General features: G+C 39.2%; 1 protein-coding gene across 5 annotated transcripts in view; it reads right to left on the minus strand.

The window, feature by feature from the left end:
• Positions 1 to 27,836, minus strand: part of CTNNA2 (catenin alpha 2) — a 1,359,097-nt gene that overhangs the window by 863,684 nt on the left and 467,577 nt on the right. For all 5 annotated transcript variants that reach the window (XM_027555570.1, XM_027555573.1, XM_027555568.1 and 2 more), the window contains exon 6: positions 27,049 to 27,315. In XM_027555570.1, the coding sequence (XP_027411371.1) occupies positions 27,049 to 27,315 (267 nt within the window). The remainder of the gene's footprint in view (positions 1 to 27,048; positions 27,316 to 27,836) is intronic.

A 27,836-nucleotide genomic window follows, 5' to 3' on the forward strand; every position in this document is an offset into this window, starting at 1 on the left:
TTAAGGACATTGTATTGGGACACATTGAGAATGTGAATCTGCAAAATTTGGAGATATATTGGCTATAAGAATGTAGAAGGAGTCAAGGATAAAACCTAAATTTCTGGCATGAGTAACATCAAAATGCACATATCAACCAGTTCTATCCTGGGTGTCAGCATCCTGTTTTGTAAGTAAAGTTTTATTAGAACAGTCAGGCCCATTCATTTACATACTGTCTATGGCTATTTTCACACTGCAGTGGAACAGTTTAAAAGTTAGGACAGAAACTGTATGGGTTGCAAAGTTTGGGATATTTCCTGTTGACTCTTTAAGAAAACATTTGCTGATTTTGAACAACTGTAACAGGTAACAGATAAAGAAGAGCAGGTCTAGAGTGTCTATGATTTATTTAAGTAGAAAAGTCTGGTGGAAAGTTGATTATAAGTACTGATATATGAAAATGGGCCAGCTATAAAGTGGAGTAGCCTTAGAATAAAGGCTGGAGTGGCAGCCATGAGAATGGATGTCCTATCCCAAGGCGATGGAACAGAATGAGAAGATCAGTGAATCCCAGACAGACTGGGAAACCCTCAATATATCACAGAAAAAAAAGTCCACAAATGACATGATAAAGAATGGTCAGAGAGATCTGATCAGACCTAGGAATGATTTTATTGCCGTAGTTTACAAGGAAGGATACTAGGGAATTTTATAAAAAGGGTAAATAAGCTCAAGACTGAAAATGTTCAGTGAAACTAAGAGGTAAGAAGTTACCAGTGGCAAATTGTGTGCTTACATGTGTATATCTGTGTGAATGCAATATTTATTTATTTATTTTTATTTATTTATTTTTTTGCAACCCTGCTTTAGTTCTGTTTTACAATTTGTGCTTTTGTTAGTTTTATTCTTAACTGGTAAATATAATTTTTGATTTCCTTTGTTTGCTGGGTCACTCTACTGTACTTTATTTTTGTTGGACTGTTTTGACATTGCTTATGGGTGTATATCAGAGAAGGCAATGGCAAACCACTCCAGTACTCTTGCCTGGAAAATCCCCTGGACGGAGGAGCCTGGTAGGCTGCAGTCCATGGAGTCCTGAAGAGTCGGATACAACTCTCAATATTTATTTATAAATATTTTAATCCAAAAGCCACATCAGGCTCAATGGAAAGTAGTAGAAGCAATTTATTTAACTAAATAAATTGGAGATGAAACAAAAATATTTTCAAATTCATAAAAAAACTTTCAAATTCATAAAAATATTTAACATTTTCCAGAAGGTTCTAAAAACAACTAGAAAACAGAAAGAACTAAATGATATCAAATTAGGAAGGAATAGATAAAACTACATATGTCTGATTGCAGATGTTATAACTGCTCACTTAGAACAAATGGGAATCAACCAAAAATTTATTGCAAATTAAAATTTTCAAAAACTCATGAAAGCATTTATATTTATATGTAAAGTCAATTGCCTCTATACATACAAGAACTATCCAATTGGGAAGAGCAAATTTATAAGGACAAGAATTACAAAACAACATACACAGAAAAACACACTAAGATGTCAACTAGATACAACAAGAAATGTGCTGAAGAAAGGTGAATGGTGTAGGCACACACTTCAAGCACAGGGCAGAGGCAGAACTGGGACACACACCCTCTAGCTCTGGAGTCAAGTTCAATGGAATGTCCATTTCTCCATCTTAGACACTAAAGTAGTGTCTAGTAGGAGTGTAATGTAGCACATGATTCTTTCTACTTTCAGAAGGTATGGAAAACAGTGAATAATGATCAGAGGTCAAAACTCACAAGATGCTTTTTGTTGTTGTTGTTCAGCTGCTCAGTCGTGTCCAACTCTTTGCAAGCCCATGGACTACAGCATGCCGGGCTTCCCTTCCATCACCATCTCCCGGAGTTTGCTCAAACTCATGTTCATTGAGTTGGTGATGCCACCCAACCATCTCATCCTCCATCATCCCCTTCTTCTCCTCCTGCCTTCAATCTTTCCAGCATCAGGGTCTTTTCTAATGAGTCGGCTCTTTGCATCAAGTGGCCAAAGTATTGGAACTTCAGCTTCAGCATCTGCTACTTTGTTGTTCAGTCGCTGGGTGGTATCCGGCTCTTTTGCAATGCCATGGAATGCACTGCACCAGGCCTTTGTCCATGGGATTTCCCAGGCAAGAATATTGGAGTGTTTTGCCATTTTCTCCTCCAGGGGATCTTCCCAACCCAGGGACTGAATCTGAGACTCTCACATTGGCAGGTGGATTCTTTGTACTAAACCACCTGGGAAGCCCACAAAGCTACTTTAATCTACTTTTAGTTATCTATCTCCAACCGCACAGCAGGCATTATAACATACTTCTTCTACCAAGAAGGTAAACAAATATTTCTTAGTCTTTCCTGAGCTATGAATTAACAACCATCTTAAAGCTGAGTTCTTACCTAATGGCACTTATGAGCATGACTGGTGTAGGTGGTAAGATCAAGAACATAAAAGTAATATATTTAATTACAATTATGTCAGTAGAAAAGCTCCAGCACACACATAACCCTAATGGAGTGGTTTTATACCCACAGATTATGTTCCCAAGATTTTTAATGCACAGCTGAGGAAAGACAAGGCCTGGCGTGCTGCAATTCATGGGGTCGCAAAGAGTCGGACACAACTGAGTGACTGAACTGAACTGAGGAAAGTGAAGGTTTTTTTTTTTTTTTTTCCTTTACTAGCCAAGAAATTACTTGCTAAAGACTGGGAGAAAAATCTTATTTATTATCTTTACATCTTTCAGGCTTTCACTCTTAATTAAACTCTCTATCTCAAATGCGTACAGAATTTTCAAAATGCCAGAAAAGACAACAACAAGAAGATGATTTAATCAATTGTTTTCCTAGCTCTAATCTTATAAACATGGAAAAAGCCAAAGCTAGTGGTATGAGTAAGTTCTGTGTTTCTTTGTTGTTTGTGACAACCCTGTGAGATAAATGTGCCCTGGGTTTTTACTACCTACATAGTTCAAGGTAGCAACTAACGAAAAATAATAAATTGTGCTGTTCTACCTCATAAACACCAGACCTTCACCACCTACTGTCCAACATAACTATTTCAAATCAAACAAGCAGAAGAAAGAATAAATGTCAACATGCCCTTCTCCAACCATTCACTTTCATTTTTTAAAGATGTCGGAAAAAAAGTCTCACAAAGGAAGGTAACATTAGTCAAAGTCATTCTTCTAAAGGAATATGTCATTCTGGTCTGGAGTAATTAAAGCAATGCAAATCAGAAAACTTAAATGACAACGAATGTTTAAGGGAGGGAATATTTCTCCTTTAAATATTCTGAGACTTTTCCTGGAATTGGCAACAATGTACATGTCTTCACCTCCCCCTTTTTTTTTTTTTTTTTTTGCAGATGGCACCCCACTCCAGTACTTTTGCCTAGAAAATCCCATGGAAGGAAGAGTCTGGTAGGCTGCGGTCCATGGGGTCGGAAGAGTCAGATACCACTGAGCAACTTCACTTTCACTTCCATGCATTGGAGAAGGAAATGGCAACCCACTCCAGTGTTCTTGCCTCGAGAATCCCAGGGACGGGGGAGCCTGGTGGGCTGCCGTCTGTGGGGTCGCACAGAGTCGGACATGACTGAAGCGACTTAGCAGCAGCAGCAGCATCCTATTTACCTCTGTGTATTTAAACTGTGTTCTTTGTCTTGTCTTGGGGTATAACCGGGTAGGTTTTTTGGTTTCATTGATAAAATAGCCTTTCCTTCCTTCCTTCTTTTTCTCAAGTACGAAGTTCAGGAGTTTTTCTGTTTCTTGATGCACGAAGAAGTACAAAGCCCTGTGGTCTGGAGTGAAGGGTTCCGTAGCCTGGGTAAAACATCAAAATGACTGAGCCTTCCCAGAAAAATGGAAACTTTGGTTCAGTTCAGAGCTTTCTGTGGCTTTGGTCTGTCAAAGTCATCCAGGACATAGAAGTCACAGAGAATTTCAGAGTTGTCAATATTTGTTAAGGCATTTAATTTTATTCACTGTATTATTTTGCTGCTGAAATAATTCCAAACAAAGCATACAAATGAACAAGTCCCAGCAGTATCTATCAGCCAGTCATTCACTAGATGGTAAGACAGCATCACGACTCAATATACATGAATCTGAGCACACCCCAGGAGATAGTGAAGTACAGGGAAGACAGCATGCTGCTGTCCATGGGATCACAAAGAGTTGAATATGACTTTGCTACTGAACAACAACAAAGTATTATTTTTTAAATGTCTATCATGTGTTTGTGTGCTCAGTCCTTTCTGACTCTTTGCGACCCTATGGACTGTAGCCCACCAGGCTCTTCTGTCCATGGAATTCTCCAGGCAAGAATATTGGAGCTGGTTGCCATTTGCTCCTCCAGGGGAATCTTCCCGACCCAGGGGTTTAATTGGCATCTCCTGTGTCTCCTGCATTGGCAGGTGAATTCTTTTACCACTAAGCCACCTGGGAAGCCCAAAATGTCAGTTGTCAGTTTAAAATCTAATAATCCTTCAGGCAGTCTCTTCCAGTCTCCCATTACAGTGTCTATAGATAGAGGGAGGAAAGGAATTTTATAGCCCCGAAAACTGAGAATGACAGACATCTACTGATAATGAAGCATGGTCCTAATTCCGATTCTGAATGCATTAAATCCTTCTATTACGATTGACGTCTGAGATAAAAGCATAAATCAAGACCATTTTAATAAATTAACCGAGGTGTCTAAATCAAAAGTGTGTTATTTGTTTAGTTTTAAACACTAATTCTCCCTGTGGTGTATCAATAATTAACACAGATTCATTTTCATCTTTTTCATTCTTTCCCAAGCTTCTCTCCCAGTGTGAATCTTTCTATCTCTAAATACAAAGTTGTTCATAGTGCAACTGGGGTAACATTTGAAATGGAAAATACTATAGGTACTGAGTTTTAATCACCTAATTATTTTTATTAAGCTACAGAGAAACTCTAAGCTTCATTTCTGGATTTGCCTTAATTTTTAAGATTGCATTTTAAAATATATTTCTTAACACTTTCTTCTCAGGCATATACTTAAACTAATTATACCATTTATAATATACTTAAGATATTATTTATAATTAAACAGTTCAGTTTAATTGGAACTAAATGACAAAGATAATGACTTGATAATTATATAGCACTTTTTATTCTTAGATATCTAATGTTTTTTGAAAGAGAAATCTAAGACCACATTAATTTCAATTTCATTTGAGAAGAGAGTCTGCTATTTAGCAAGATGGAGTTATATATTTACCAAAGGCAATAGATTAAAAAAGCTGGGTGAGGAAGTCCAGCTGTGGACTCTTCCTCCTGGATGTTTTGATCTTAGGGAAACCGGTTTCATTTTGCCTAATTCCATCATCTGTGTATGTTGCTGAGTTGTTGCAAGCAATTCATGAGCACAGTCTCAAGCTCTGACAAGAACAGTAGTTAACAAATCACAGTAAAGCAAGGCAGAGGTATTATCCTCTGCTTTACATTATGGACTGATCAGAAAGCAAGTGTCTAAACTGTCTTTAATCAAATTGAGCCTTTAGAGGGTTGAAGAAAAAAAAAAAAACTGATTTTACTCTTTGGCTGAAAACACAGCATATTATCGCTTCAATCCCCATAACTCTCTACATTGTTGACCCTCTTTTTAAACCAGTCTTCATACTCTTTGACTTCTGTGTGAAGTGTTAGTTTCTCAGTCCTATCTGACTCTTTGCGACCCCATGGATTGTAGCCAGCTAGGGTTCTCTGTCCGTGGAATTCTCTTGACAAGAATACTGGAGTGGGTAGCCATTCCCTTCTCTAGGGGATCTTCCTGAGCCAGGGATCGAACGCAGGTTTCCTGCATTGTAGTCAGACTCTTTACAGTCGGAGCCACTTCTGGTGGACTTCTGTGTAGTATTTAATACAATTTACCATCCACTCCTTAAATTAAGCCTCACCTGTGCTAAAGGGCTTCCCTGGTGGCTCAGAGGGTAAAGTGCCTACAATGCGTGAGACCCAGGTTCGATCCCTGGATCGGGAAGATGCCCTGGAGAAGGAAATGGCAACTCACTCCAATATTCTTGCCTTTAGAACGCCATGGATGGAGGGTGGTGCAAAGAGTCACACATGACTGAGTGACTTCACTTCTTGTGCTAAAGGAAACCATGCTTTAATGTGGGTCTCCTTGTACCTCTCCGACAGCTCCTTCTCTCATTCCTTCCCTAGTTCTCCCTTGATCTACATGAGCAGCTGGCATATCTCAAGGTCCTGCTCCTTGTCCTCAGAAGTCTTCTCAATGCTCTCTTTCCTGGAGAGATCTCCTATCCAGGCCTTAGCCATTATTTAGTCATGAACAAGAACTCAGATCCCATGTCCAGTCTTGTCTCGCGAGGCCCAGGCCCTTCCCTATAGCTACACACTGACCATTGCCAACTAGATGTCCAATCGTCACCCCAAGTATAAAGGAACTCTTCATCTTCCTCCAAAGCTTAGCACCCTCAGTCCTATAAAGGAACAAGCAGGAGAGAAAAACAGGAACCTAAACTCTCACTTCATTCTCCTGGTTCGCTAGTGAGAAATTAGAACCCACAAGAAACCCTCGCTTGACAAAGAAATGAAGTGTTGCTCCCACAGGCTAGGTGCTTGCTGAGACCACGCAGTAAAAACCTGAGGAGTCATTCTGGCTCTGAAGTCCATGTGCTTGCAGCCTCATTCTCTCAGGCACTTCTATTTAAAGATCAAGCATTCTCGTAATATATGCTGTTGCTCAGCTGTTCAGTCATGTCTGATTCTGCAAGCCCATGGACTGCAGCATGCCAGGCGTCCCTGTCCTTCACTATTTCCCAGAGTTTGCTCAAACTCATGTTCTTTGAGTCAATGATGCCATCCAACCATTTCATCCTCTGTCACTCCCCTTCTCCTCCTGCCCTCAGTCTTTCCCACCAGGAGTAAAGTGGTAGAGAGGTGGACAGTTTGGATTAAAATCTTGACTCCAATTCCTTCTAGCTGTGACTTCTAACTGAGCAGGTTGCATAAATGATGAGGGTCTTAGTTTCCTTATTTATAAAACAGCAGCAGTATCAACAGCAGTATTGATAGAGTCAAGTCACTGAGAAAATAAAATATGTAAGGAGCTTACAATACTACATGGCACAGAGGAGTAATAAATTTTAACAATGAAGTCATTTAAAATAACTCTTTCAAATACTTTGTGTGTGCCTAGTTGCTCAGTCATGTCCAGCTCTTTGCAACCCCATGGACTGTAGCCCATCAGGCTCCTCTGTCCGTGGGGATTCTCCAGACAAAATGCTGGAGTGCACTCCCATGACCTCCAGGGATCTTCCCAACCCAGGGATCTAACCCAGGTTTCCTGCATTCCAGAAGGATTCTGTAGTTCCACTGTTACTCCACCCTCTACCCCATACTCAGGCCATTGTTGTCTCTCATTTGCTCCATCATCAAACTCTAAATTAACCTCCTTTCTTCTACAGCTTATTTTCCCCTAACAGATCATTCTTAAAATTCGTCTCAGTCCTTCTGCTCCACTGGTCCAAAACCTTCAATAGCTGTCAAACTACCTCTAATTACCAACTACTTGACAACATAGAGATACTGCTTATCTTACCTGGTGGTTCTCCAATTCTATTTTCATCATTCCTTTTGTAAAATTTGTCAAAGTCATCAATAGAACTAAACAATGGCTTGCATTTTTTCATGCAACCCTCAGAATTGGGATGTCATTTTCAGCAAGCACAACTTAAAGAAATGTAACTTCATATCCATTCACTTCAAGTCTCAGTTCAGGTCAGTTCAGTTCAGTTGCTCAGTCATGTCCGACTCTTTGCGACCCCAGCACACCAGGCCTCCCTGTCCATCACCAACTCCCGGAGTTCACTCAAACTCACGTCCATCGAGTCGGTGATGCCATCCAGCCATCTCATCCTCTGTCGTCCCCTTCTCCTCCTGCCCCCAATCCCTCCCAGCATCAGAGTCTTTTCCAATGAGTCAACTCTTCTCATGAGGTGGCCAAAGTACTGGAGTTTCAGCTTTAGCATCATTCCTTCCAAAGAATACCCAGGGCTGATCTTCTTTAGAACTGACTGGTTGGATCTCCTTGCAGTCCAAAGGACTCTCAAGTCTCAATGACCTTCAAAATTCTCTCCAGTCTAATGGCAGTATCTGCCTCTCAATGTCATCTCCCAGGACTCTCCCTAGAAACTCTTGGTTTGAGACTAAGTGGTGCCTGAGTACCACATTCCACCTCCATATGCTTTCATGGGCACTATGATATTAATTCTCTTTTGAAAATTGTGGGCCTCCCTGGTGGCTCAGCAGTAAAGAATCCTCCTGCAATGCAGGAGACTCAGGTTCTATCTATGAGTCGGGAAAGTCCCCTGGAGAGGAAATGATAACACACTCTATATTCTTTCCTGGGAATTCCCACTGACAGAGGAGCCTGGCAGCCTACTGTCCATGGAGTCGCAAAGAGTCAGACATGACTTAGTGACTAAACAACAGCATTGAATATTTTAGTACCTTCCTCCCTGTTGCTTGTCTGAAGCCCATATTGACCCTATGCAGGGCAGATTATCTTCAACTCTCTGTGTACAAGACTCTCTTCTTAAGTCCCATTATTTAATTCCTTGTCATTTATCATCCAGCTTACTCATTTGGTTCTTGTCTTCTTGTCTGACATTACTATGCATCATTAGTGGGAGGTGGGTGGGTGGGTGTGTGTGTGTGTGTGTGTGTGGGGGTGTGTGTGTAGTCTCTCTCTTGTGTGTTTGTATGTGTGTTTAACACAGAGACAGAGAGAAACAGAGGGTTAGGAAGAGACCACCAATTAGGACGTTTTTCCCCCACATTTTTGTATCTTCTACTACACCCAGCTGAATGCTTTGCACATAAGTAGTTGATAAATATTTGCCAATTAACAGATTGAGAATTCCACAGACAGAGGAGCCTAGCAGGCTACAGCCCACTGGATCGTAAAGATCTGGATATGACTGAGCAACTTTCACTTTACTCACTTACAAGAACAATGTTTTTAAATAATTTAAAAAAACTAGGGCTTATCCACATGTTATATTTCTGTCTAAAATCCTCTCCTCCATATATCCTTAAATAGTAAAAATGGCAAGCAACCTGAGAAAAGAATCAAGAAGTGACATGAACCCAATAATCCAGCAACCAAATAATTAGTTACTGGATTGTCAATGGTTTAAATTTTTCTAAGTTTAATAATAGGAGAAACAAACTTCTTATCCCTCAAATTAGTTACACTCTATGTCTGTGATTTGGAATGTTAAATTATCCACTTAACACAGAAAGTCAATTTATATTTCTCAGAAGCAATTATGACTTAATTGCTGTTATCAACCTAATAAATTACTAGGTGATTTCCACAAACCGGTTATACACTCAGATTTCATGTCTGATGAAAGAATAATTGTATCAATATTCTGCAAATATGAAAAGGAAATTGGTTCATTGGCCACGAGGGAAATGCATACACCTTGAGTGTAAACTCATCTATCTTTTTCTGTCTACTTTTAAGTACGCAAATTAAGATGAGAAAGATACATTTTGCCTCTCACAGGAATAATGTGCAATACGTTAATTGCTTTTCAAGAAACACAGCATGGCCTGACAAATATTCTTTGTACTTAATGAGGATGTTATGTTCTCCTTTGAAGTCTGGATTTTGATGTGCATCCGTTGATAATACTTTAAATCATACAGAGTCTTTGTATAACACTGGAACATAGACATCCGAAAAGGGTTAACCTAACTGAGAAGATAATGGATGCCCTTTGGAACACAACAGAATGTTTATGAAGAAGTGTCATATCTCCTCTGGGGAAATTGATATGGCCACAGTGCAGGAGGCTAAGAAGAAATTATTGGAGGATAATCTACTGAGCCACTAAGATCAAAACAGTAAGCATTTTCATTTGTGAATCCTTTCAACAAACGTTTATGCTCACCATATTGATGAAAGTATTAATGAGACCTGGTCTCTGTCCTTCTGGTGTTCACATCTGTAGACACAGAACTGGGAACAGAATAATACACTTACTACTAGTATACTCAATGTCTAGTAGTAACATAAAAGGGACAGTGGTTTAGTTAAAAGGAAAATTAGAGACAGTTTCAAAGAATAAAGCACCCGGGCTGGTGCACTGGGATGACCCAGAGGGATGGTATGGGGAGGGAAGTGGGAGGGGGGTTCAGGATGGGGAACACGTGTACACCTATGGTGGATGCGTATTGATGTACGGCAAAACCAATACAATATTGTAAAGTAAATAATAATAATAATAAAAATTTTAAAGAAAATAATAAAGAGATACTGATTATCAAAAAATAAATAAATAAAAATACCATTTGAGAATAGTTTAAAGCCTATACGTACACACTATTATGTCTGAAGCAGATAACCAACAAAATATTGGATAGCACATGAAACACTGCTCAGAATGGATACATGTTTATGTATGGCTGAGTAGCATTGCTGTACACCTAAAACTATAACAACATTCTTAATTGCCTATACTTCAGTATAAAATACAAAATTAACTAATAAAAAAAGGCAAAGATTTCAAAGAAAGCGTCACAAGAGGGAACATGTGAAAGAAAGAGCAATTGTACATCTGAAGAATAATAAACATTAATTATGACAGGACATGGAACAGAAGGTGAGAAAAAAGAGAATCTGAGATAAAAGAGGTAGTCGGGGTCCTAGTGAAGTGATCTGATGCCATGCTAAGAACTTTAAACTATATTCCGGAGATGGAATTTCACTGGTAAAGAAAACATAATATCTGATTTGCATTTTGGTAAAGCTAGACCATCAGAGGTAATGGGATGGAAGGTGAGCAGGCAGAACAACCAGTGAGCAGGTTATTTCAATGGTTCAGGCCAAAACATGGACCTGAATAAACTGTGGTCATAAAACATGAAGGAGAGAGTGTCCAGCCAAAAATTGTAAAAGGAATTGAATTTACAAGAGTTTAAGATTAACTGGAGAGGAAAGCAGGTAAGACTCTCAGCTTTCTAGATTGAATAACCACATTTATAAAGGTCACTTCTGCTGCTGCTGTGGCCGCTAAGTCGCTTCAGTCGAGTCTGACTCTGTGCAACCCCATAGACGGCAGCCCAACAGGCTCCCGCATCCCCGGGATTCTCCAGGCAAGAACACTGGAGTGGGTTGCCATTTCCTTCTCCAATGCATGAAAGTGAAAAGTGAAAGTGAAGTCGCTCAGTCGTGTCTGACTTCTAGCGACCCCATGGACTATAGCCTACCAGGCTCCTCCGTCCATGGGATTCTCCAGGCAAGAGTACTGGAGTGGGGTGCCATTGCCTTCAGTCATGTCCAACTCTGTGCAACCCCATAGATGGTAGCCACCAGGCTCCTCTGTCCCTGGGATTCTCCAGGCAAGAACACTGGAATGGGTTGTCATTTCCTTCTCTAATGCATGAAAGTGAAAAGTGAAAGTGAAGTCGCTCAGTCGTGTCCGACTCTTTGCGACCCCATGGACTACAGCCTACTAGGCTCCTCCGTCCATAGGATTTTCCAGTCAAGAGTATTGGAGTGGGGTGCCAGTACCTTCACTGCATAAAGGTCACACTTTAAAATAAGAACTACTAAAAGCAAGGCTAGGCTTGACAGGGGAAAAACATTATGTTTAGTTTGAGAGCGTTTGGATGCTTAGATTTTATCCAGATTAACATGTCACACAACCAGATGGACACCGGTCTGGAACTCCAGAGAGAAGCTGGGACCAGAGAAACAGGCTTGAAGCACGTGGGACCCCAACCAGCCAAGCCTGGAGGTCCTTTAGTGAAAACTGAACAGAGTAAAGATAGAACTCTAGAGGGAAAAACACACTTAAGTGGCTGGAAAGAGAAGCAAGCCCAGGAGATGGGAGATGTGAGCATCAAAGAGGCAAGGGGAAAAAAAGTCAATAGAGTCATTCTAGAAAGTTAAAGGAAATGTTACCTGGAGGAAGAATCAGTTTAAGCAAAGAGATGCCTCAGCATGAAAACAGTTACCTGGGCAGTTAAACCTCCACAAATGGCAGGCTTCTAAGGCAGGTGGCTCGATGACTTGATGACTTTTAAATCTATCAAAATCTAAGATATATTGATTTAAACCCAAAGCACATGGCAAAGTCAAATACACATTTTTGTTTTTGTTGTTACTGTCAGCAATTTTGCACCATCAATACTTTCTCTCCTTCTTAAATGTAAATAGGTTTGAACAGTAAGTATTAATATAACCCTTTCAACTAAACTGACATACTCATTTTGCCTCCTCTGGTCTCCTGCAGATAGGTCACACATTCCTTCTTTCTCTCATTCAACAAACGTTTCTTGAGAGCCAACTATGCACAAGACCATGTTAAGTATCAGCAGTAAAATTGCTACCACAATTTTTTTTAATGGGATACCTTTTAAAAGAACATGAATTAAAATACATGATAACAAATGCACTACTTCTTTTTACTGTTCATGTAAATGCGTGGATTTACATGTGGATGCATAAAATAGAGAGCTAGTGGGGAGCTGCTGTATAGCACAGGGAGCTCAGCTTAGTGCTCTGGGATGACCTAGATGGGTGGGATGGAGGGGGTGAGGTGGGAGGGAGGCTCAAAAGGGAAGGGGATATATCTATACATATAGCTGATTTAGGACTTCCCTGGTAGCTCACCTGGTGAAGAATTTGTCTGCAATGCAGGAGACCCTGGTTTGACTCCTGAGGGAAGATCTGTCATGTAACTCAGGATTTCCACAAGCTGTGTCAGCAAGATTTCCTGGAGAAGGGATAGGCTACCCATTCCAGTATTCTTGGGCTTCCCTGGTGGCTCAGACAGAATCTGTCTGCAATGTGGGAGACCTGGGTTCGATCCCTGAGTTTGGAAGATCCCCTGGTTGAGGGCATGGCAACCCACTCTAGTATTCTTGCCTGGAGAATCCCCATGGACAGAAGAGCCTTTCCGGCTACAGTCCATGGGGTGGCAAAGAGTCAGACACACCTGAGCAGCTAAACACAGCACAGCGTAACTGATTCCTGTTGTTGTACAGTAGAGGCTAACACAACATTGTAAAGTAATCATACTCCAATTAGTAAAATAAAATAAAACAGTAACTACAAAAAAACCTTCATGTGGAGAGTCATGAAAGATGGAAGCCCTATTACTTCTGAGCAATCTGCCATCTAAGAAAGTGCAGCTCTGTTAGCTTTCTTGCCTGAATAAATGCTATCTACCTATGTTTGCACTCCATGTAGTTGGTATGTTCCTCTTGGTCTCAGTTCTTTTAGGCTCTTTCACTCTTATCTATATTTGCTATGTTCTTTTCACTGCTTAGACTCCTTGTTCTACTCTGTACCTCCCAATCTCCACCCTCACCAGCATTCAGCAATATACAAATCACTGGCCATGTCTTCCACCACTTATCTCTATTCCGCACACACAGCCTGTGGAAAGCCCGAGTTACACGGCAGAGGGTCTGAACTGCTTGAGTTTAAACCAGTCAAAATGTGCATGGTTTTACCATAGTTATTTGCATCCTAGAATTCTCTATTCTGCTCTAGTCTGGCACCACTTAACTGATAAGAAAATTAGCCTTTCTTTACTATAACATACAAGGCTGTGCAAAGCAATTAAGTAGAGCACAGAGATGGAAAGTTGCTAATGAATTACAAAGGATCTCTCCCCACTTCCCCTAGCCCATCCCTGTACACAGACATTGACTCTGAGTGCTGGTTTTAAATTAATTACTCCTTACTTAGGAAAGTAAATAGTGGTCACTAGGGAGTGACGATTTTATAACATACAGCAATTATTCTCTGAGAAAATGTATCTATGTACAACTGGTTTTTGCATAATTATAAATGTATAACCATAAACAAAAAGCATAATGAGCTGAAAATGACAACAAAGAACAAACTGCAGAATTGGGATTGCTGTTGACATTAGCAAAAGATATAGATGGTAAATCAAAGTTACTGGCAATGATTTAGAAAACTGTTTGTTTGAAGTTTCTGGGCCAAAGACACACAGGTGGCTTATATCTTATTTCCCAGCACATGATTCACCAGTAATGAGGCTTGTATTTACATTTTCAAGTATGTGGCAGTCTGACCATTATTTAGTTTTGATTGTAAATATATAAAATTTTGAGAGTCTACTTTGAGGACTAGGTCCATATTAACTAGATTTACAATATAAACTTTGTTAAAATAACACATTTTGAAACATTTTTAACTTACAACCAAATAGGTAAATTTAGATCATTTTCAAAAAAACAAATTAAAATTAAATTATTTTTATACTGTGAAAGATAATAATACAAAGGCATTCATTTCTCACCAGCACCATAACTAGTATTTATTTAGTGTTTATGTCAGCCAGTCTACAAAGCGTTTTTGTATGTTTTATTAATTCTCGCAGCAAACCACCATGGCCTCATTAGACCCATGGGAAATGAAAGCTTCAGTTCAGTTCAGTTCAGTCGCTTTCAGTCTGAAAGCTTACAGACCTGCTTAACCATCAGGGAAGGCCAGGAGGCAATCAAAACAGTCCCACCTGAAACATGAAAACCAATGGCTTCTTTTACTTCCAGGCCAATCAACAGCAGCTGTTTGACATGTAGTGAGTGGGAACTCTCAAACTCTCTTGTGTCAGTAGACCAGAAAAAAGACAGGGAAGCTTCAGGTTTTTCGAAAGACAACTTAGTGGCAATGTGAGAAAATGGGCTGAAGAAGATTGGAAGACTGGAAAGGAAATCACTTAAAAGGTCTTTGTCAAGATGAGACACAAAATTCTGGCAGACTCAAGTATCCCAAAATATTTATTAACTACGGATCTCATGTGAAAACTGGTAAGCAGGGACATAGGAATTCCCAGCCATCTAATGGAGGAAATAAGACTTTATGACCATAGTGAAATATGGTAAAGCCTAGCAATCATGATAGGTTAAGTGCTTTGGACATTTGCTCTGGAAATTTCAGTTTGAGACAGAACTCTCATCTTTAACATTCAGCGCTTTCCAAAAACAGAACAAGAAATGGCCACCAATGATTTCCTCCCAGCAATGCCCTCCAAAGGCAGAAGGCACTGCCAGGCGTGTGGAGTAGAGACTTCAGAACTCATGATAAATGAAACTGGATGACATTGAATACCCTTTCCAACTTCAAAGTTTTATAGAGTGATGAAGAAAAGAAAATCTTAGTAGGAAATTAGTTTCAAAATGAATGGACTCTGTGGGTCTCTCCCTGTCTCTCTATCAAGGATAAATAGATAGTGTTCTATCATTAAAATGTCAAGTTTTTTTAATACTGACCTAATTGAAAAGCACTTTTTATTTTTTTAGCATTTTAAATAACGTTTCTAAAATCAAACTTTATAAAATGATTAAAAGAATGTATTCAATATTATACCATGACCCACCGGGAACAAAATTTATTTAGTATTTTTTAAACACTAAAATTGAGAATATGTGGGCATGAATTAGTCAGACTTAAGTAAGTGATTACTTTATGTAACCATCTAGTTTCAAGGACACAGTTTTTCCTGGTAATTACTGTGAAAAGTCAATATCTGGGGAGACTTTGTTGGAACTACAACCCTTCAATAAAGTAATAATTTTTGAACTAGGCAAACTAGCAAATGTACAGGTACTCTGGGGGCACCCCTTTTATAAATCTGTAATTCTTAATGGAAATAATTTAGGAAAGACTCTCTGCTGTTTGTGTGTGCACATGTATATGTGTGCATGTGTAAAATAAGATTGGTTTTAACCTTTCAAAAATAAAGATTTTGTGTGCCTAAGTGAGAGAAAGATGACAAGGACACAGCAAATGGAGTAAAATGTTAAGAATAGGTGAATCTAAGTAGAGAATATGTGGTATCCTTTATACTTGCAATATGTCTGTAAATAGTTTCACTTTTTTTCAAGCAAAATATTTTTTTAATTAAGGAATATTAGTGAGAAAAAGTTTTGGAAATAAATACAGGGGGGAAAAATTCATAGCACACACACACCCATATATGTATATTCAGATGTATATATGTGTGTATGTGTGTGTGTATATATATATATATGAACCACTTTGCTGTAGAGCAGAGATTAACACAGCATTGTAAAATAACTATACTTCAATAAAAAACACTAATACAATTTTTTTAAGATTGCTTATGCTTTGGCCAAGCCTTGTTTGGAAGTTGCTGTGCATGACGGTGTGGATATGGCTGCAGGAAAGTGAACAATATTATTGTATCTACCATCTGAGCCACCAAGGAAGTCTACTGTATCTATAGCTACTGTCAGTTAATTAACAACTTTTCAATCAGGCCCTGATTCCTAGGGCTTTTCTAGGCATCAGGTTTAGCACTAACTTTGGTTAGAAGATGTCTGGCTGACATTTCTGTTAAGAGAAGTAGGGTTAAGAGGAAAAAGTTATTACCCTACCATGGATTGGGCACCTATGAATGTTCATACCATAAAATTACTGTCACACTTTTGAGGAGTCAACATTATTACTCCCTGTTATAGACCCAGAAGCAGAGGCACAGAGGGAAGAGTTTTCGTGTCTGGATTCAGACATAAGCTTGTTTCATTCACCCTGCACCATGCTGTTCCATGATGCATGAGGGAAGCCAGCATGACCAGAAGATAAGCAGGGCCTCAGTTACGCTCTCACTACCTCAGCCACCTTCCCTTCTTACTGTCATGTACATCTGCGGGTAACCATTTCCCTACAGCCTTCGCTCAATGCATGTGTATAATCAGAACAAAACAGGGCATCAGAGAACATGTGGAGAAATGAGCAATGGGACTCAACAGGTTATAGCGAAGCTTCCCAAATACGCTGCAGGAGAAGTTCCAGAAGTGTGTTAAGGAATTTGGTTGGTGAAAAATCCAAATGAGTGTTTTTAGGGGCAGGAGGGGGGTGTGTGTGTGTGTGTGTGTGTGTGTGTGTGTGTGTGTGTGTGTTTACTTCACCACAGAATCAAATTAAATCTTATCCATGAGTACCAAGCACATTGTCATTACTGTATCATAGGAAGCACACGAGAAGGGGGAGGTATAAATCTGGAGGGCTAAGTATAGACAAGCACTTCTAACATAAGAAATCATAAAGAAAAATAAGACTAAGGAAGTAAACATTTTAAATAGATCACACTTTTCACCATTTAAGAGTTCACTAGATAAAAAGACTTGCTTGGTTCCCAAATTTTACAGTATGATTAATAAATAAATGATAATCAAAATATTTGCCATCATACATTTAGACAGTTTAGAATATGATAATCAATTACATTAGTATTCACTATTAGATTTAGTGCTAATTATTTGAAATAAAGATGAGCTCAGATCCAGAGAATCAATGTTCCTAATAGAGAAAATCATTATCCTGGGGAAAATACAGATTCTCCCATTTCCCCTTGTGAAAAGAAATAAAACCAGATTGGAAACATAACACTTTTGATTAAAGACGTCAGGGAGGCAAATAAATGAGAATTTGAACCGAAATTTTCAAGAAGGGTATTTCAAATCTCATTCTGTTATTTGCTCAGTGACTTTTTGCAGCTCTATGTTTGCTAATTGAAATGTAGAAGAGAAAATTTAATTGCCTTGGGATATTTCCTTGTTGTAATTATAAAAGACATACTATAAAAGCAAATGATGCTATCAGGAAATACTCTTAGGCTTATTACACCTTAAAAAAGTTAAATTTTCTTGGAAGCAAGAGGATATGAGAGGTATCAATATTCCGGAATAAGATTTCTCAATGATAAATGATGAAGCCAGATAAATGGGTCTCTGCTTTCTTGCTCAGGAAGAATACCTTGTCCCAGATGCTGGCTGACTGCCTCATGCTCTGCCAACAGAACCACCCCAAACTCTCCACCTGCCCTGAGCATCTCTTGTTATAATCTGCATCTGTATCTATCTTTACTGCCACCCCAGGGTTACAAACTTCAAAAACGGATTAATGCAACATCCATTGCATAAAGTTAGTGTACAGAAAGGTGTCACAAGCAGACTAACAATTCTCTGAGGGCCAACTGCACCTTCTTGCATCCCCTGAGTTTGGACCATGTAGGATGGATTTAGTTTGTGCTACACTTACAGGTATAAAGAAACTCACTGGAGTATGACTTAATATTCTATTTGACCACCAGATGTCAGTGCATAGTAAAGAATGCTAAAAACACCACTGCTTGTTTCTGGGTAGCAAGGCTATTTTGGTGAGTTTAGTTTCCAGAGTGAAACCAGGGCAGATAAATTCAGAGATAGTCCATAGGGAGAAGATATGAGACTTGCTGGGTCTTCTACCTTGTAGTTACTGATATTATGTCCTAACACATAGGAAAAGTTCTCCACTTTAATAGTTCTCCACTGTAATAGTTCTCCACTGTAATAGTCTGTTGTTGCTTTTTAAAAGTAAAATAAACACTAATAAACGCATGCTAATTTGGAGCTCTGGTGGCTCAGATGGTAAAGCATCTGCCTACAATGCAGGAGACCCAGGGTCAATCTCTGGGTCGGGAAGATCCCCTGGAGAAGGAAATGGCAACCTACTCCAGTACTATTGCCTGGAAAATCCCATAGATGGAGGAGCCTGGTAGGCTACAGTCCATGGGGTCGCAAAGAGTCGGACACAACTGAGCGACTTCACTTTCACTTTCACTTAAACCTAAATAGCTTAAACTAAATTAGAAAAATCCTAGATGTTGTAGAATTTGGATTAAAAAAATTCAAAATATATATCCATAAATTACTAGGCATTTAATAGTCATATTGGTGGGACTGTAAATTAAAAGCCAGGGAAAAAAAGAAATCAATGCAAGAAAGTTATATTATATAAAAAATCAAATATCCCACAAAGGGCTGAAAGTTCTCAAGATGTCCCAGTTGGAATTATAAAAATGTTTGCTTGTTTGTTTGTTTGAATAATTAAATCTTACATTAATTATTTGGATATATGAAAATAAGAAGTATGGTTCTCAAGGTCTATTGATTATGCTCCTTCAACATGGTTCAGATACATACACTTCTTCCCATTTCTGCTCCCACAATGTACTGACATGCATAACCTCTCACTCTAATCACTCTCATATACTGCAGCTTTGCCCTTTTCAAATCCATTCTCCACCTTGCAGCCAAAAGCAAAAGTGAAGTCGCTCAGTTGCGTCCGACTCTTTGTAACCCCACAGACTGACTATAGCCTACCAGGCTCCTCGGTCCATGGGATTTTCCAGGCAAGAATACTGGAGCGGGCTGCCATCTCCTTTTCCAGGAGACCTTCCCAACCCAAGGATTGAACTTACGTCTCCCGCATTGCAGGCAGACGCTTTACTGTTTTAGCCACCAAGGAAGTCCTGCTGCTGCTGCTGCTGCTGCTGCTAAGTCACTTCAGTCATGTCTGACTCTGTGCGACACCATAGATGTCAGCCCACCAAGCTTCCCTGTCCCTGGGATTCTCCAGGCAAGAACACTGGAGTGGGTTGCCATTTCCTTCTCCAATGCATGAAAGTGAAAAGTGAAAGTGAAGTCGCTCAATCATGTCTGACTCTTAGCAGCCCAATGGACTGCAGCCTACCAGGCTCCTCCATCCATGGGATTTTCCAGGCAAGAGTACTGGAGTGGGGTGCCATTGCCTTCTCTGAGGAAGTCCTGAGGGATATGTGAAAACACAAATCTGACCAGGCGTCCCTCTGCTTAGATCACCAGCCACTCCCTAATGCCTCCAGTTTGAAACCCAGCCCCCTGCATGGTCTACAGGGCCCCAGAAGCTTCCTCCAGCTTCTGGAGCCCTGTAGGGAGCTTCCTCCAGCTCCCTCCCAGATTTCTCCCTGGGCTCCAGAAGCAAATAGCTTACACATACTTTACCCACCATGCCTCTGCATGCAAGGATGTTCTTTCTGTCTGAGAAACCTTCTCATTCACATTCATCATGTTAATTCCTGCTCATGCACCACCTCTTCCAGGAATTCTTGGATTTCACTCTTCCTAATCTTATCTTTGTCACACACACAGGTTAGGTGCCTACTATGCATGTAGGTGTATATGATATGGCAGCATTTAACACTGCAGTAACTATAGCTGTTCAGTAAGCATTTCTCCTTTACACCTTCATGACCTCTCTTAGCTCTCCTATACTGAAACCTTATTCCAAGGCCTAGAGTTGCTATCTCAGTAACTTAAGTTCACATATTCTTAGTTACTTACAGGGTTTGAAGTAGTAGCCAGATACCTGAATCCAAGTTCTGAGCTCTTACCAAAATCCTAGGCTACTTCCAATAGCCATTAAGTGGGAATCACCTCATAGGAATACAGTAGAGGGCATTTTTAAGTATTAAGCACTTAGTACTTAAAAAAAGCATTAAAAATTAACACATATAACTGTACAGACATTAAGCCTTCAAAAATATTGGCATGAACTCAGAGAAGCAGAAAATTGCCGAGCTTGTCTGCCCTATCTTATTAGTACCTGAATTAGAAATCTGAAATTGCTTTCCAAAAGCTAAGCGGTCATGCTTACTGGCTTTCATTTTTACGCATTTGGCATCCACCTTGCTAATCCTTTCCTGCCAGTGTGTTTATAGTATTCTGATGGGGTCTGTTCCTCTTCTCTCTCCACCCTCACTCTCATGTAAAGAAATACACAGAAAACTTTTTTTCTTCTTAGCCAAACATGAAGGTTCCCAGATTTCAGTAGGAATGACTGTACACAACATCAGAGAAGGAGAGGAGGCCTGGGGTAAGCCTTTCTGATAAATAACTATGTTGATTTCCACAGCAAAAGGGAGGGTTAGAACTGGGAAGGGACTGAACAAGACGCTCAGTAAAATGTCTTTTTCATGGTGGCCTCCCTGCTTACCTGATGTTGTAGAAATCATGAAGCAATAAAACCCTTTGAGAATCCATGAGCCAGTCATAATTTTGGTTCATGAGTCCTTAAGGGACCCATACTTGCCCAGGAGCATCTATCTGGGCCTAGTAATAATAATAACAAATAATTTCCTATTCTAAAAGACAAAGAATGATATTTGGAGAAGGGGGTCAAAAGAGAAACTACTTTTCAGATTCATTCAACACAGATCTCTGAAGTCAGGTATGTGGGCCTCTGACTTAAGTGATCTAATAACCCTCCAGCTCTCCACTGGAGCTATATTCCAACTGGATCCCAAACCCAAATCCAGGGTTGCTATTACTATCAGATACCCAGAAACTTTTTCTCCATGACCCCATTTCAGGAGCTGGTGTCCTGAAATGACTGCTGCCACCTGGAATCCTTCTGCTTCACCTCCTTCTTTGGACTAGATATTCTGGAATATGAGTGCACCCACTGAGACCAGCACACAGTTGAAGTCACTCTAGGGAGTGAACACTGGAGCACTGGCTCCCTGGGGAGTGACAATTCTCTCCCACTCAGTCCCTTCACCATGTCGGATTACATTCCCTTGCCACCCTCATCCACCTGTAATATAGGCGTCACATCATTTCTCACTTTCACATTCCAACATTTCCATCCACTGAACACCAGATCAGTGAGAAAACTGAAACTAGATCAAGAAAAGAAAATACATTTAAATAGAAGGAGGAAAAAAAGAAGAAAACATGAGAAAGTAGATGGGAGGTATGAAAAATTAGGCAGAAATACAAGTGACAGCTCACATAGAGTATGTATGTCATGATGACATTTCAGCTCAACGTGGTTGTGACCAGACTGTCCTACTTCTCAGGCACAGATTTAAATCTTGCAAATGAGAAGTAATACAATGAAAGGGAAAGTATAGTTAATACTATTCAACACCTTCCTCCCTCCAAAGTTGAAGCAGTCAAGAACTAGAGAATAAGAGTGCAAAGGTTCCATGAATGCAGGGTCCCCCGAGATCCTCAGACATAGTGGACATATGAGGACATAGAGGAGAGACAGGAGCAGATGACAAGCTGAAAGAGGTAATAGCCAGTAAGCAGCAAGTAGATTGGAATCACTCCTTAACACTAAGCAAAAAAAAAAAAAAGGGGGGGGGAATATGAGAATATGGTTAATTATGGTAGTCAATTTTATTTCATTTTCTTTTTTGGTTATAGAATACATTTTCCTACAGGCTGAGGGGACTGAACAAGTGCAGAAGAAGAAACTGAACATGAAAGAAAAATAGAATTACTAATCAAGCAAATTCTCAAGTGAAATGGGAGAAGAAAGAAGCAAAAACACAACCAGAACATTTAAGATGAGAGGAATCTGAAATTAATATTAGAGGAATTGTCTGATTTAAAAGAAAATAAAAGAGAAATAGCTATTGATTTTAAAGACTAGGTCATGAATGGTGTGAATTTCCATATTTGGAAAGCATCTTTATCTATAAAAGAAAGTTTCAGAAAATAAGATATGGTACGTTCTCTTTTCTTTTAAGGAAATTCTGTAGGAATAATTTTTCATTCTCCTCTCTCCCATTCTTGAAAGTTTTCCAGTAGTCAGCATTGACATTATAACATGATTTACTTCTGAGCAGTCATTACATTTTTCTAAGCTCTTTCCAGTATCCCCCAGTAGATAGTTTCACTAGATAAAATTAACTACCTCAAACTGCCACATTTTAAATAGAGGCTGATAGTGCCACTGATTAGCAGTCATTTTACTTTTTGCTGTTGTATCGTTAGAGACTGTCTTAACAGTTTCAAGTTGTTAAAATACCAGGTTTCTTACTTCAGTCTTTTATTGGATAAATCACTACAGCAACTATTCATGTAGACAGGATAACAGCACCAGAAAATCAATCACCAATCATTGAGATCTAATTATAACTACCCAGGTAAAAATCAATCCTATAATTTTAGATGAAGGCAAAAATACTAATTTTTCCCTTGTACTTAATTTACTAAGAAACTCAAAGCCACTTCTGCATCCTACCTCTTGAAAAACTGTTTGACACAATGATGACTATTATTATGAAATGGACTTCAACATCAGGAGATGACTGAAAATGTATTTTCTATTTATATGGTTCCTTTTACTTCAGAATCTCAAAGTTGTTTGACTTTTTCAAATTCCTATTACCTTGGCAAGCATTAAACCAAGCATCAGGAAGGAATGTTACCAGAAAAGTAAATCACAGGAAGTCTGAGTGAGTTTCTCATCCAATGTAATATCAATTTGTTTAATATCTGAGAATAGCATTTAGAATTCAAGACAGATGCCTGTGAATTCTAAACCAATTTCAAGCCAATATGCCTGGGAAATAAAAAATGCTAAAATATTCATTATGTAAATATGGAAGAGAAATGTGTAATTTTGTTACAAAGTAAAGAGCAATAGAACATTATTTTTAGTGAGAAAATTTCAAATATCGTTAAGTGCTATCCAGATTTTTTGGTGTAGCATTACACCAGTGGTAGCATTATTACTTTTGAGAAGGTACTGAAATTAATTGCATTTATTAAATAACTGTTTTTAGGGATCCACACCAAATGGAGTTAGTATCTAATTCTACCACTAATTGAGACAGTTCCACATGTTGATTTTTGTCAACATCTGAGAAACAAAATTTTAGACATTAAATAATGCTTTATGCAATTTACATAGCTTGAGAACTAACAGTCATTTAATAATAGAATATTATTTGGTTAATACACGTAGCTAATAGAATATACAATGACTTAGTTTACATATACTTAATGTAAGAATAAACCACCTAGTTAATATGTATAATGATATATAAAGTTAACAAAATATAATTAGTGAATTAGTTAATTTTTTAGACAGTTTTTATTTTTAAAAATAACTTCAATTATTATATTCATGTGTTAATTTCCCAAAGCCTTACTTGTCCAGCATGAGAAGATGCCACCCTATTAGAACAGGTGGAAAGTATATCAACATATTTTACTAATAGATTTTCCCCATATGGCCTTAAGTTTTTACCTTCTGAGTCTAAAGGTATAATACCCAGTGATGCCTCGATTGTTAAATTCACTGTGGCTAAAGACTCCTTTTCGGAGAAGGCAATGGCACCCCACTCCAGTACTCTTGCCTGGAGGATCCCATGGAAGGAGGAGCTTGGTGGGCTGCAGTCCATAGGGTCGCTAAGAGTCGGACATGACTGAGCAACTTCACTTTCACTTTTCACTTTCATGCATTGGAGAAGGAAATGGCAACCCACTCCAGTATTCTTGCCTGGAGAATCCCAGGCACTCTGGAGTCGGACACGACTGAAGCCACTTAGCAGCAGCAGCAGCAGCAGCAGCAAAGGCTCCTTTTAATGAAAATCATCGAGATAGAATGAGAACGGGAAGCTGCAGGCATCATGTTCTTGGGAAGAAGGTGGCAGCTACTGAAGTGTCTGGACTGTCCTTCAAGAGAGTCCTCTGTATGTGCACCTCTACATTATTACCAGGTCCTCACTTAGGTTTTACTGTTTACTTTTTTATTATAAAATAAACTATGATTATACTGCAATTGATCAAAATCTAAATAATCTACCTATTCTTAATTTTAAAAAGCACCATTTCCAAAAAAAAAAGCATCATTTCATGAAATAATTTTGTATTTGACACTGTAATTTTCTATTCTGTTTAACTGATGAGACATTTTTTGTCTAATGTACTCACTAAAAATATGGCATTACAATGTGTTAATATCTAAGTGCATGACCTACTCACTTTTGTTTCCTTAAATTGTGGGTTCATCCATTCATATTCCAGAAAAACAAACCAACAAAAAACCCTTATCATCACTCTATCAAGTTCCAAAAAAACACCCTCCTAGAATTCTTATAAGGACTGTATGAATCTTACAAAAATTGATATGGTCAACAGTTTTTCCTACCTCTGATCCTGACATCTTTTACCAAAAAGGAAAACTTCCCCCTGGTAAAGGTTTCCCTAGTGGCTCTGATGGTAAAGAATCTGCCTGCAATGTGGGATACCTAGGTTCTACCCCTGGATCAGGAAGATCCCCCAGAGAAGGGAATGGCAACCCACTACAGTATTCCCACCTGGAGAGTTTTACGGCCAGAGGAGCCTGGCAGGCTACCATCCATGGGGTCACAGAGTCGGATACAAGTAAGCGACTTTCACTCACTCATTCACCCCTTAGTAGAGTAATTCAATTTCCTCTCTTATGTCCTCTATATCTGTATCAGGATTATTTCTAGCATCTATAAATAAATAAAATTAAGTATTAAAATAATAATTTTGTAAATTTAGTAAAATAAAAGTATTGTTTTTACTGTTCACTTTGTAAACAGGATCTCTTTTCCATTATTTCATTTTTTTTTTACAGTATGGAAATCTAGTGACTTTTATATGTTTATTTTAAAACTGATAAACTTATTGAAGTGTCTTATTAGTTCTAATGAATTTTATGTTGTCTCCTAAACCTTTGTGAATACACTACATATTAAGGCCCAATTTCTGGTAAATACTTGAAATTTATTACAATTAATCCTTATAAAATACTTTGGAAATAATACATAGTCTGAGTTCAATATGTATATATATATTTCTTTGACTAACTTAAAAAAATAAGGGAAAGAGGAGAGCCATCTGTGAAAACAGGGAAGAATTATCTGTGTATGCCTATTATCTGGGTATGTGTGCATGCTTAGTCACTCAGTCATGTCCGACTCTTTGCCATCCCATGGACTTCAGGCTCCTCTATCCATGGGATTCTCCAGGCAAGAACACTAGAATGGGTAGCATTTCCCTTCTCCAGGGGATCTTCCACACCCAGGGATCAAACCTGGGTCTCCTACATCGCAGGAGAATTCTTTACTGAGCCACTAGGGAAGCCCTTATCTGTATATAAAGTGTTATAATTATCTCTCCTTTGTATCATCCATTTCCATGCCTTTAATTATCATTTTCTCCTGGTCCTCTTTTCTAACATGCAGTCAATCATCTCCTGCCAAAAATTCATGTCTACATATCCAAGAGCAAAATCATCATTTTTTTACACAGCTGTTAAATAACTGATTTTTCTCCTGTGAATTTCTGTTACATTGTATTTTATCATTTAGAGTCTTGGTTCATTCTTTGTCCTTTTTCTCCTCTATAGGAAAGCATAACTCTTAAAAGCAGATGCTACTTATTTACAAACGTCTGTAGCTCACAACACATATAGGCTCTCACTGAAAATGGGATAAACTCAACTGAATTCCAACTTTTCACAGATGGGCCATATCCTGACCCAGAGAGTGGTGAGAGCTGTTAGCCTGGACCGTTGATGACAGACATCCTTCCAGCTCATTTTGTTGCCTCGAATATACCCAGGCTCACTGAGCCCTCCTTCCACTGCTTCCCTCATTGGGACACACCCCTAGAAACAGCAGGTTCAGAATGTGAGTCATTCAGGGGACTAACAGAGGTGCCACCTGAGGCGCGGTGAGGCAGTCCTGATGCAAGAAAGAACGGGATCCTGGATAGGATGAGAAAACAATGGAGTTTGATCGCCAGGGACTGAAAAATCAAGAAACTGAGAGCAATCCTTTACTCAGACACAACATACGGGTACTGTACACCTACACTGCCTAGGACATTTGCGTCTTCAATAATGAAGTGCTGTGTGCTTAGTTGCTCAGTCGTGTCTGGTTCTTTGGGACCCTCTGGACTGTAGCCTGCTGGGTTGCTCCCCCAGGGGATCTTCCTGACCTGACCCAGGGATCAAAGCTGCATGTCTCCTGCATTGTAGGTGGATTCTTTACTTACTGAGCCATAGCAGAAGCCCTTAATAATGAAGATAAACTTGCAAATTAAAAACTGTCCTTACTATAACAGTAAGGAAAGTTACAGTATTCAGGGTTTCTGCTTGAATACAATCAGATTCTTAAATATAATTGTCAGTTCCTTCAAAGACCAGTACTAGGTTTCTACCAAGATGTCAGATTCCTAGTAAGAGTGACATATCTTACTATTATAAGCCTCCAAAAGAGGTAAATCAATACTATCTTGGTATCCCTTCATCCCTAATACGTTTTCTCAGTGAAAACATACTCCCTTCTGGATACATCACCCAGATGCTTACATCAAACTCGTTCAGAGCCGCAGCCAGCTCCCCAATGCCCGTGTGGCCTTTGGCTTCATCGGTGGGAGAGGTAGCTTGAGCAGCATTGGAGATGCCGGCAATGGCCTCCTGGACTTGTTTGAACACGTAATCTCGGTTGGCTCTGGTGGCAGCAACGTCTGGGTGGCGGAGAAAAGCTTGGGAGGCTGTGTATAGCATTGTGGCATTCTTCTTCAGAGCTCCTCGAGCGGCTGCCATCTCATCTCGACAGTGAGGGTCCTTCAGCTCCTGTGTGTGCAAAACACAAATGTGAAGCTTGCCATGAAAGTATCTGTAACAGAGCTTAGAGCCACAGACTTCTAGGACCACATCAATTTTATTTGTATTCAGTTAATATTTTACTTTGTTTATAAGATGCTGTGTAATGACTACATGTGGTATTGGTATGTCACTAAATCTAATTTGTATTGATCAATACAAAGGTAAAAAAGTAGAACTATAAGACACGAGTTTGAGCAAACTCCAGGAGATGGTGAAGGACAGGGAAGCATAGCGTACTGCAGTCCATGGGGTCACAGAGTTGGACACAACTTAGCAACTGAACAACAATATAAAATATTTATACTCTCCGAATTCCAAGTCGAGATGCTCATTTCATGACATACATTATTTAAGTTACCAACCTAAAATCATAACGTAAAATAATTTTGTGCCTGGGAAATTCCATATGACCCAACAATCCCACTACTGGGCATATATACCCCGAGAAAACTGCAATTCTAAAAGACATGTACACCCCAATGTTCACT

Source organism: Bos indicus x Bos taurus, chromosome 11, assembly GCF_003369695.1.
Source record: "Bos indicus x Bos taurus breed Angus x Brahman F1 hybrid chromosome 11, Bos_hybrid_MaternalHap_v2.0, whole genome shotgun sequence".
Lineage (NCBI taxonomy): Eukaryota > Metazoa > Chordata > Mammalia > Artiodactyla > Bovidae > Bos > Bos indicus x Bos taurus.